This window comes from Microtus pennsylvanicus, chromosome 4 (assembly GCF_037038515.1).
Source record: "Microtus pennsylvanicus isolate mMicPen1 chromosome 4, mMicPen1.hap1, whole genome shotgun sequence".
In the NCBI taxonomy this organism is placed as follows: domain Eukaryota; kingdom Metazoa; phylum Chordata; class Mammalia; order Rodentia; family Cricetidae; genus Microtus; species Microtus pennsylvanicus.
In genome coordinates this window covers 48,099,242-48,110,974 of record NC_134582.1, presented here as the reverse complement: position 1 = coordinate 48,110,974, position 11,733 = coordinate 48,099,242, and the positions used below count along the sequence as shown (strand labels likewise).

Sequence of the window (11,733 nt, the reverse complement as noted above, 5' to 3'; positions counted from 1 at the left end):
ACTACCCACCTCCCTCAAAGCAAGGAGGGCCGACTTTTCTTAGTGTGGTAATTCACTGCAATGAGACATGACTAATTCTGGCACTAGAGCGCAGAAAGGAGGAGCAGGAGTTACATACCGATTTCAGGACCAGATACATGAAACCCTGGGGGGGGGGGTAGTTTGCCCATTCTCCTGAATAGCTCTGAGAAGCAGTATGGACTTTTCCCTGCTGAGCAACTTTAGTATGTCCCCTACATCATCACTGGGTAGGGCGATTTAAATAAGCCTAAGAACCTTCTAGAAAAACATCATACATTTACAATGACTTGGAACATTAAAGTCCTTTTATTACAAAAGTCTGTACAATGAAGTGCCAAACAAACACAGCAATGTTATTATACTGGTGAACATATATATATCTATATAATATTTCTATATAGATATAATTTTTATTTGTACCAAAGTAAAACTCTCACAGGTGCTTAGCTCTACCACCACTGCTAAGCCGTGAGTCACGACAGCACGGTTAGAGTGCCGTCTCCTCACCACTCAGCCCAACTACCACTAATGACCAAACCATGATGCAGCGGAACTCAGTGAAACCAGTCAGGCTACAGACTTATAAAAATATTGTACTCAAATAGATTTAGCATTATAGAGAAGGAATATATTATTTAACATTTAAATAGTGCACATGGACATTTTTGCATGTGGTATACAAAATAAAACATTCATAAAAATATACAGTGCACATAAAATTACATGTAGCAATCCTATCTGGAGACCAAAAGAAACTAAAAAGTACACCACATGATGGGCTCAAATCAAATGACACATTTTTTGGCATTCTTAATTACTTTCCTAAAATTACATTATCAATGACCTAGCAATATCAAAAGGAACCACACAAACAAGGCTGGATTTAGTGCTTTTTAAAAATCTTCCAACTACACACTCACTACCGCTGGACGTTTCCCTCTCCTCCGAAAAAGGCATTGCACACACGAGTGAGATGGGAAGTACTAGAGACACTATTTATTAGCAAGCTACCTCATGTTCTTACTGGGTAATAGTGCCAGAAGTTCGAGGTTCATGCTTTCCTCACCTTATTAAAGATGTTGTGAAATTCCATTTGTATGAAACAAACTATTAATATTAAGAAAATCATGCATGAGTCATTACATGCAAAGCATGGGCAAAGTGAAACATTTATCAATTCAAAAGAGCACCAGGGGTGGGGGATGGGAGGTATGAGCCACTCAGATAAAGCCTGACCCACGTCTGTTTTATTAACACAAGTTACTATTCCATAAAAATGATTAGCAGAGTACCTGAAGAAAAGCCATGCAAAGCCAAAGGAAAAGAGATGCTGAGTCTGTGACAAGGGGCATACCACCACACATCCTGTGAGCGGCCGGGTGGGCGGGGTCACTTTAGAATGGACATGTACAGCTGCAGTGGTATAGCCCTTGTAAAGAACACATTTACTTAGGTGGAATCACTCTTGTGCCAACTGAGGCCCACGTGATCAAATACACAAACCTGAGCACCATCCAAGTCCCTCCATACTGGCACGGCTATTTTCTCACATTATCTGGAGATGGGTGGGGGACAGCGCAGGATCTGATCCAGACAAGTCACATCATTGCTGGTAGATAGTAACTGAAGTCCTGTAGGCAGCATGTGATGTGGTTCAGCTCTGAGGGATGTGTGCAATGTTTCAAATGACTAGGCAAGGCTGCTCTGTGGTCTACCCACGTTCTCTTCGCTCGGGTGAGACCACGGATTTGCAAACTCTGGCTAAGTACCTATCTGAGCAGGTGTCACTCTGGAATTACACAGGAAGGTGTTCCACACTAGGATTTCAAAATTCAGTTTGGTTTTCTAGGAAAAACAGAATACAGTTGCATATGTCTCATTTATAGGCTTTTCTTTTAAATTTTCAGTCACTCTGTAAGAAAAAGGCAACCGAAGAATTCAGTGTGAAGATTTTCCTCCCAATTTTCTTCAGTAATGAAAAAGAAAAAACACTACAGTAAGCAAGAAAAGCTTTGTATTTCCAAAGTTCTTGAAGTGAAAAGAATAAAATCTTGTCTTTTGCTAACAGCTGTATCTATAGTAAACAGTGAGGAATCTGCATATCTGCTAAGTGTGGAGAGCAGCCTTCCTTTCCCTACTGAACCACAGACAAGTACACAGGGGATGGATGGGTTCTCTGAGTGCCTGACAGAGTGAACTCAAGTGCGAGCCAAGTACACATGATGAACCTTCAAAGAACACAACTGACTTTATGATGCCAATTTTCAGGGAACATATTTATATGGATTTTGAAGAGTCTTGTTTGCTGATAAGAACTTCCAGAAGTCTAAGTTTGGCTTTAATTTTCTTGTACTCTTTATATTCCTCAAGCACTGGTACGCGATCCTCTTTCTGGGCATTCCTAGGGAAGATAAAATCTGACTTAAAAGTTGTCCTAGTATGGAGCGTAATATTACAAATTAAGGGTAAAATAAAAGCTGGTACTGGGACTACAGGCATGTGCCACCCACTACCCAGCTACCGTGAATCATTCTACATATTTAGTTAACCACTCCACTAATGGGTGCTTCAGCATCCATCACCTCAAGTGTAATTTGTTTTCTTTCAATATAAAGGAACTGCATGGAAAATGCCTTTATAGCTCTTAGATTTTCTTACACATGTTTTTGTGTATACATATGTTGTACACACGTGTGTACATGAGCCAGAGCTGTCTTACCCACCTTGTTTCTTTTCCTATTGCCTAAAGCTAGCTTGCTGGTGGTTGTTTTTACTCTTTACTCTTGGGGGGGAGGGGAATCTGCCACCCAGCTCCCAAATAAATTGCACACAAGGTCTTATTACTTATAAATGTTTGGCCTTAGCTTGTCTTAAATTATCCCATTTATCTTTTGCCTCTAAGCTTTTACCTTTCTCTATTTCTGCCTATCTTTCTTCTGAGGCTTGCTGCCCTCCTCCTTTTCTCATTCCTTCTTCCTCTTCCAGATTTCTCCTCTTATTTATTCTCTCTGCCTGCCAACCCTGCCTACCCTTTCTCCTGCCTTGCTATTGGCCATTCAACTCTGTATTAGACCAACCAGGTGTTTTAGACAGGAAAAGTAGCACAGCTTCACAGAGTTAAACAAATGCCACATAAAAGAATGCAGCACACCTTCGCGTTATTAAACAAAGGTCCACAGCACGAGCTGGCTATCAAGCCCCAGTGATACAGCACTCAGATACCCACCTCAGGTCCACAGAGCAGGCTTCATGGCAGTGAAGGTTCACTTCACTGACAGCCATTTCCCCAGTCCTCACATTTTTAAATCAGACTTGATAACCCACACAGATGTGAAACTCTACAGTTGTCTCCTGGCTCTATCACTCTTCACTGTGCTTCCACAGCACAAGGTTATCTCACAGAGCCTAAAGCTTTCTAGTTGTTCAGTGAGCCCAGGGATCTTCCTGTCTACACGCCTCCCCAGTCCCCAACTCTGGGGATATAGGTCAGCTATGCAAAGCAGTTAAAGGCATATGGCATACTCTTCAGACCCACATACCTATGTATCTCCAGTGAGTAGCCAGGATAACCCAACAAGCAGTATACTGACAACTTGAGCTTGTTTCAGGATAAAAATTAAGAATCCAGACAGACAATGGTGTTTAATCCCAGCACTCAGGAAGCAGAGGCAGACAGAGATCTCTGAGTTCCAGGCCAGCCTGATCTATGTATCAAGTTCCAGACTAGTAACTGCTACATAATGAGATCATCTCAGAGACACAGGTGACTAATATATATCATATCATATCATATCGCTGGGAGCTGGAAATATTGCTCAGTGGTAGAATGCTTGCCTTATGGGTTTGAGCTCCAGCACTGCAAACCAACAAGAATGGCTTTAGACAAACCTTAAAATATTTGATATGCTTACTCCAATTATGACTTTTCCTTGACTTTAATTAAACAGCAGATTGAGAGCATAAAGGACTGTTATAAAATTGGCTGGGATGATGCACACCTTTTAATCCCAGGAGGCAGAAGCAGTGGAACTTTGAGTTTGAGACCAGTCTGGTCTACATAGTTGTGTGTGTGTGTGTGTGTGTGTATGCACATACATATATATTTAATTATATAATATAAAAATAATATATATAATTTTCTTTTTGTGTCTTTGCAGTGCTGGGATTAAACCCCAGAGCTTTGCACATGCTAGGCAAATGCTCTTGCACCAAGCAATTATAGTCTAAGGGCTAAAACTTATATTTCAGGGCTAACATCCTATAAGCAATGTGTAATTCTCTTTCTTAGTGTGTGGGAACATGAGAGTGCATGTGTCATGTGGAGATAAAAAAAAGACCCTTTAGGAGCTGATTCTTTGCTTCCCCTATGTAGGTCCTGGGGATCAAACTGGTAGCCAGCACTGGCTGCAGCAAGCATCGGTACTTGTGTTTTTAATCCCATGTATTCTACTATCTTAACATACATTTTGTGAGTAAAAGGAGAAAGATGTCAGCTTCTACAATGTTTAACAAACCTTCCATTTTGTTGATAAAACGCTTCTTCAAATTCCCGTAATGTTTTACGTAGTTTCTTTTTCTCAGCTCTGGCTTTCCAAAGCTGTTCCAGTAATTCAGGCCTAAAGTTAAAATAGAAGCAAAGCATTACTAAAGGATACAGTTTCTTTATTCTATTAACACTGGTTCTAGTCCTCCCTGCAGGCTTTCCGAAACATACCAATGTCTATACTCCACTACAAATTAAATCACAAAACTGTTCTAGGGCTGTGGAAAAAACCCAGAGACCCGAAGCCCTCTCTTGGCCTTCGGGGGGCATCAGACACACACATAGCACAGAAACATACACATAGGCAAAGCACCTATACACATAAGTAAGCACCCATACACATAAGCACCGGTAAGTAAAAGTGAATGTGTGTTGAAGAAATGGCTCAGTAGTTACTGCTCTTGCAGAGGACCTGAGTTTGGTTTTCAGCACCCATGTGTAGGCAGCTCAAAATAGCTTGTAACTCCACATTAAGGGGATCACAATGTATCCTTCTGACCTCCAGAGGCACTCAACGTATGTGTTCAAATCCACATAAATATACACATTATTAAATGAAATTTTTTTAAAAATATTTATTTATTATGTACACAATATTCTGTCTGTGTGTATGTCTGCAGGCCAGAAGAGGGCACCAGACCCCATTACAGATGGTTGTGAGCCACCATGTGGTTGCTGGGAATTGAACTCAGGACCTTTGGAAGAGCAGGCAATGCTCTTAACCTCTGAGCCATCTCTCCAGCCCTAAATGAAAATTCTTTAAAAAGTACAAAAAAACCCTAACAAGAGTCTTATTTAAAAAGGGGGATGGCTCTTAAAGAACAATATCCAAGTTTGTCTTCTGACTTACAAGTGCACATGAATACACGTACACACACACACACCTTCCTAATTTTAAGGTGAATTAAGGGTTGAGAACCACTGTCATAAATCCACCAAAAGATAAGCAGGCCAATAAAAAATTCTCATTGGTTCCTATAACTGTTATAAGTTGAGTACATTTTTAAATTGAAATATTTCATAAAGAAATAGGAACAATAGGCTAGGGAGATGGACTCAACAAAGCAGGCTTGATGTATAAGCCTGATGCGTGAGCTTAGATCTCCGAACCCCATGTAAAAAGCCAAACAAGGTGCCACATATCTCTAATTCCAGCACTCTTATGGCAATACAATGTGGACACACAGCACAAAACAGCAAGAGAAATCACGACACAAGGCAGGAGTGAGAACCAACACTTAAGGCTGTCTTTTGACCTCCAGACCCACGTAGTGGGCAAAGGGTACTCTCTCACACAATTTAGAACAGAAGGTAAAATGAGGTCTGGGGATACAGTGTGTCTTCCATACACAAGGCCCTGGGTTCCATCCATGGCAGCACCAGCAGCAGCCCCCACACACATAAAATGGAAGGCAATAGGAACTACAATCTGTATTGTAAATTACACTTATAAAAGTTTCTCACAAAGCAATTTCTAATGATCTCTTAATATTATCTATCTTCTAAGCATTCTTGATATGGAAGTTTTATTACTTACATAGAAGCTGCCCGAGTACTCGATAGGCGGAGATCCCGAGCCAGTTTTTCTTGATTTTCTTCAGCATCAGACTCTGAATTTTCCAACGATGACTGTGTGTGTATGGTTGTTGTCAAGATGTCACTCAACTCAGAGGACAGACTGACACCATCTTCCTCTTCTTCCTAAAAAAATGACCAAGCAGGGCCACCTAGGTCATGACTTTCCACTTTCCTGTTAGCAATGTAATTAAAAAATGACTTTTCTACACAATTACCTTGATTTCTTCAAAAAAATGTGCTGTTTCTCCTTCTATGATTGGCTGTAACATCTGACCACGGCGCTTTGTGGAGGGAGATCCCTGTAAAATCAGCAATACCAGTTCCACAGTTCAGACTGAAAGGTGAATGCTGCTTCACACATGGTACATTAACAGACTCACTCAGACCCAAGCAGCCCCCCAGAAAACAAGCAAACAAAACAGGAAAACAAAAACAAACAAAAAAAAAATTAGTAAGATTAAAATACAAAAGTAAGATTAAAACAAAAGTACTCAAAAACATGAAGTGTGTTTTCTGCTGGCCAACTACTTTTTGTTTTTTTGTTGCTTTTTATTTTCTTTTTCTTTTTTTTGAAAAAGCAAGAACATGAAGTTGGGGGTTAGAAGGATGGAGAGGATCTGGGAGGTTAGGGGAATGAACAATCAAAATATAGTCTGAAAATTTTTTCAATAAAAATGAAAAATAAAAGCTGGGCAGTAGTGGTGCACGCCTTTAATTCCAGCACCAGGGAAGCAGAGGCAGGCAGATCTCTGTGAGTTCGAGGCCAGCCTGGTCTACAAGAATAAGTTCCAGGACAGGTTCCAAAGCAACATAGAGAAACCCTGTCTCAAAAAAAAAAAAAAAGAAAAAAGAAACAGAAAAAAGAAAGAAAAAAAGAAAGAAAAGAAAGAAAAAATATATACAAACTATTTTCAAAATCTTAGAGCAATCTTTAAAATGTTAAAAAATTCTTTACTAGACTCGCTTTTCTTACACTTTACTTTCATGATATAGTAAAGGTATTAACTGATAGTTCAGAAAAGCCCGGCAGATTCCCAAGCACACAGTGTAATGTACAGCCCTTTGTCTGAGACAGAGTTTCACTAGGTAGCACAGACCAAATATGTGGATTATGAGATCTCCTGCCTCAGCCCTCTCATATGCTATCATTATAGGCATGTGCCACCACACCCAGCTCAAGCATCTTTATTTTGGAGTCTCAGGACCTCATCGGATTCTTCTTTAGAAGCAAAACTAAACTAAATCAAATCCTAAGATATTATTCATCCTAGCATGCAAGATAATCATTAGCCCACTAACAACATGCCAGCATTCCACTTTTAAGATTGCTCTTCGAGCTGATGTGGGAGGGGAGGGAAATGGGAGGTGATGGCGGGGAGGAGGCAGAAATCCTTAATAAATAAATAAATTTAAAAAAAAGAACATTTTAAGACTGGGTCATGCCAAGTTGCTCTAGCTAGCATCAAACTTGCAATTCTCCAAGAATAGTCCTGACTTGTATCTAAGTATTATAAATTTCATTTTTAGTGTTGGCAGGTTCAATGTCCCAACTACTTAGATGGCTGAGGCCAAAAGATCACATACATACGATCACAACTCAAAATAACCTTAGACAGTACAGCAAGACCCCATCTTAAATAAGCTATTTTCTGTTTGTTTTAGTGCATACCAATACAGATAAAGTATAAGTACAGATGTAAAATATCTTATTCCACTAATTTTGTGTGGTTGTGTGTGAGAGGTGTGGATGTGCCGTAGCACCTGTGTGCAGAGCAGGTCAGATGGCAAGCACCTTTACCTGCTCAACTATCTCTCTGGCCCTGTGAAATTAGCATTGTTTAATTTGATTAATTTAGTTTTGTTTTTTGAGACAGGGTCTGTCTCTGTGTAGCCTTCGCTGTCCTGGAACTCCCTATGTAGACCAGGCTGGCCTTGAACTCAGAGACTGCCTGCCTCTAGTGCTAGGATTAAAAGCGGGTGCCAGACACCTGGTAGTTGGCATTATCTTGATAGGTTCTTTCTTTAAAACCCATTTATAGGATCAGCAAGATGGCTCAGTCTCACTGCCAAGCTTAAAAACCTTGAATATGAACCCTGGAAACCTGAATAGCAGGAGAGAACTGATCCCCTAAATCTGTACTCTGACCGCTACTCTTAGCACGGTACACATTTACATAAATGAATGTGTAAAACCCATTTCTATTGTAATGCAGCTAGAGGTACACCTTCATGGTGGTCAGTACAAAAGTATCCATAGACCAGAACTGAAGCAGAGGCTAGGTGAGGTGCACAACATACAAGCACTACTTCTGCCATTTATGTAGGTAAATTTGCATACAAGCACCACCCGGATCTCAGTGTCATCATATTCTAACCCGTGTGTTGTTTGTCAGGATTTAATACCACACGCCTGTAACTGTTGACTAAGGTGCCGAGAAAATAGTCATAGGCATTTCCTATTCTTTTAAAATTCATAATCTCAACAACTTTTCAGCCTTGGCTATGTATGTCTCAAAAATATTAAGAAAATTTGTTTAATCTCCTTTTCTTAAATATATTTTGTCAAAATGAAGAAATACTTGTGCTAGGCATGGCAATGCATACCTATGACATAATGCAACTTAAAGAGTCCCGCTTGACTGGACTAGTGAGTTCCAAGCCAGTTTTGGCTACAAAGTGAGATTCTGTCTTTTAAAACAAAACCAAACATGTGTTTAATTTACTTACAAGGACAGGAGTAATGCTAGCTCTTGTCAGCATCTGTTTTACAAGCCTGTATCTATCATAGAGAGGCTTAACAATGTGCCTTTCTTCCCTGGTAACCTGAAGCCAAAAAAAAAAAAAAAGTGAAGCAAAGTAACCTATTAGAAATCTAGACACCAAAAACAAATAATATGATCCCCTCACCCCAAATTTAATTTTTAAGTTAGTAGGTGATCTCCCAACTCTAGGGAATAGTGCTGGATAAAAGCACTGAAGAGTGCAGACACCAACATGGTCTATACTGCTTAAAGAGGGAGAAAGCAAATGGTCTTAGTGGGGGAGGAATTACCGGCCTTCCGTGTTGACTTTCATAGTAAAGCAGGCTTTTCTGCAGAGACGTTTTCTCTTCTATCAAATGATCTTTTGTCATTTTCTAGAATGGGAAAGTACTGGTGTCATTATCTCCTCATTCCCACAGTGCGGACAGCGAAACACAACTGGCTAAGGCCGTCTTTGATTATGGACGTGCAGCTCTACTTTTCAGTTTCCCATACAATTCAAACTTCGTACTAAGTCAATCAATACATTTTTGTGGCTTAATTTATATGTTGTATAAATTAATAATGCCAGTTTGGGTACCTTAGCCACCTTGTGTTTAATACCCCAATCTATAAATCACTGATACTCCATTCTTCCTCAAAGGTCCAAATTCATTCATGTAAAAGCACTTGTAACGGTGCCTATCTAGCACATAGGAAACTTTCATATTGCTTGACACTTTATAATGTTTCAAAGGTTTTTGTCAAAACAACCATAAATATGGACAGAGAGCTGGCTCAGCATATTTAAAAGCACTTGACCCACAAGCCTGAGGACCTCAGGTCAATCCAAAGTCAACTGCAGAGCACATGGCGGAAGGAGACAACTCATGGCGCTGTCCTTAAGACTTCCCTGTGAATGTTGTGGCATGCACACCTGCACCTGCTCACACACTCACTCACACACACACACACACTTTAAAAAAAAAGACTAGTGACTACAGGCAAGGCATCGTGGTCAGAGGCCTATAACCCCAGCATTCTAGAGACAGAAGCAGGAGAATCAGGAATTTAAGGTCAATGTGGCCTACACAATGAAAGAGAGCCTTTCCCAAAAAACAAGGACTGCTGATGGAACTCAGTGGCACATGTGCCCAGCTTGTGCAAGGGTCCCTGGATTCAATTGGCACAAAAAAACGGATGGATGGATATGACAGACAGACAGTAGATGGATGGATGGATGGATGGATGGATGGATGGATGGATGGATGGATGAGACACCAAAGAAAAAGACTAGTGAAGGCAGACACCCCGGGTCTCTACTAAGGAAACCCCTTAGGAATATAGTGTAAAGATCCTATTTGTTGCGGGAGGCCCTTCCGCTCCTCCAGCCTATAGCCGCTGAGATACCAGCCCACTGGGGCGTGGTCTCTCTCCCTTTAAAAAAGGGGCCACTTCCCTCTCCTCTCTCTCTTCACTTCCTGCTCTGCCGGCTACTAGACTCCCTTCCTGGTTGCGCAGAGGGCTGTTGTCTGGGACGGTGATCTGTAAGTTTTTTCCCCTTTAAATAAATACCACCCTATTAATCATAATTCCAAACTGGTGTGGCATTGTTTGTGACTTACGCCTTCACCTGGCGCCCAACGTTAGGACCTCTCCTTCCCCCGCTCGGCTGCCGGCTGCGAGTTCGGCTTGGCACAAGCCCTCCCTTCCTCAAAAGGATGGCCTCTTATAGTTATTGGTTTGAAAGATTGTGTTTTCACTATACCGTTACAAGAAAAGGATAGAGAAAAATTTGCCTTCACAGTGCCTACTTATAATAATTCTCAGCCTAATAGGAGATATCAATGGACTGTCCTCCCACAGGATATGCTCAATAGTCCTACATTTTGCCAATATTTTGTAAGTAAGCCATTGGAAATAATTCGTAAACAATTCCCCAAGTCCATAATTTATCATTACATGGATGACATCTTGTTATCTGATTCAAATAAAGATACTTTAGAAAGGATGTTTAAAGAAGTAAAGAAAGTCTTGCCTAGGTGGGGATTACAAATTGCCCCTGAAAAGATTCAAAGAGGAAATTCTATTAATTACCTAGGTTACAGAATAGGGTTAGAGAAAATTAAAACGCAAAAGGCACAGATTAGGAGAGACCGGTTAAAGACTCTTAATGACTTCCAAAGATTGTTAGGAGACATTTCCAGTCTACGACCAGCTGTTGGGATAACACCTGATCTAATAGTTCATTTAAACAAAACCTTAGATGGTGATAAAGATTTGAATAGTCCAAGAAAACTGACAGCTAAAGCAGAAAAGGAACTGACAATGATTGAGGAAAAATTACAGGAGGCACATGTGGATAGGGTGAACCCAAATCTTAGCTGCATCCTAGTCATATTGCCTTCCAGAACTTCTCCTACAGGGATTCTAATGCAGAGGGAAGATATTATTTTAGAGTGGATATTTATAGCTAATAAAACAAGTAAAAAATTAAAAACTTATGTGGAAAAAGTCTCTGAATTAACTATAAAAGGTAAGCTGAGACTTCGTCAACTAGCAGGTATAGACCCAGCAGAAGTTATGGGAAGACAATGAACCGTGGCAAAGAGCTTGTGCTAATTTTTTGGGAGAAATTAATAGCAACTATCCCAAAAGTGGTAGACTTAACCTTCGAGAGTGGGGAAGAGTCTTCTGTTTTGTGTTAATTTCATTGGTTAAATAAAGAGACTGCCCTGGCCCTTTAATAGGACAGAAAATTAGGTAGGCGGAGTAAACAGAACAGAATGCTGGGAGAAAGAAGCTGAATCAGAGAATCGCCATGATTCTCCCACTCCAGACAGACGCAGG

General features: G+C 40.5%; 2 protein-coding genes across 4 annotated transcripts in view; one reads left to right on the top strand and one right to left on the bottom strand.

The window, feature by feature from the left end:
* Kif20a (kinesin family member 20A) overlaps positions 1 to 11,733 on the top strand; it is a 464,558-nt gene that overhangs the window by 254,223 nt on the left and 198,602 nt on the right. The gene's annotated exons all lie outside the window — the stretch shown is intronic.
* The window catches only part of Fam13b (family with sequence similarity 13 member B), a 58,712-nt gene continuing 47,287 nt past the window's right edge, over positions 309 to 11,733 (bottom strand). Inside the window, exons 16-21 of one of the 3 annotated variants that reach the window (XM_075969021.1) lie at positions 9,195 to 9,278; positions 8,870 to 8,965; positions 6,358 to 6,441; positions 6,102 to 6,265; positions 4,536 to 4,637; positions 309 to 2,422 (exon numbers count right to left, since the gene is read on the bottom strand). In XM_075969021.1, the coding sequence (XP_075825136.1) occupies positions 2,299 to 2,422; positions 4,536 to 4,637; positions 6,102 to 6,265; positions 6,358 to 6,441; positions 8,870 to 8,965; positions 9,195 to 9,278 (654 nt within the window). In that variant the 3' untranslated portion in view covers positions 309 to 2,298. The remainder of the gene's footprint in view (positions 2,423 to 4,535; positions 4,638 to 6,101; positions 6,266 to 6,357; positions 6,442 to 8,869; positions 8,966 to 9,194; positions 9,279 to 11,733) is intronic. The other 2 variants (XM_075969022.1, XM_075969023.1) reach the window with 2 other exon arrangements.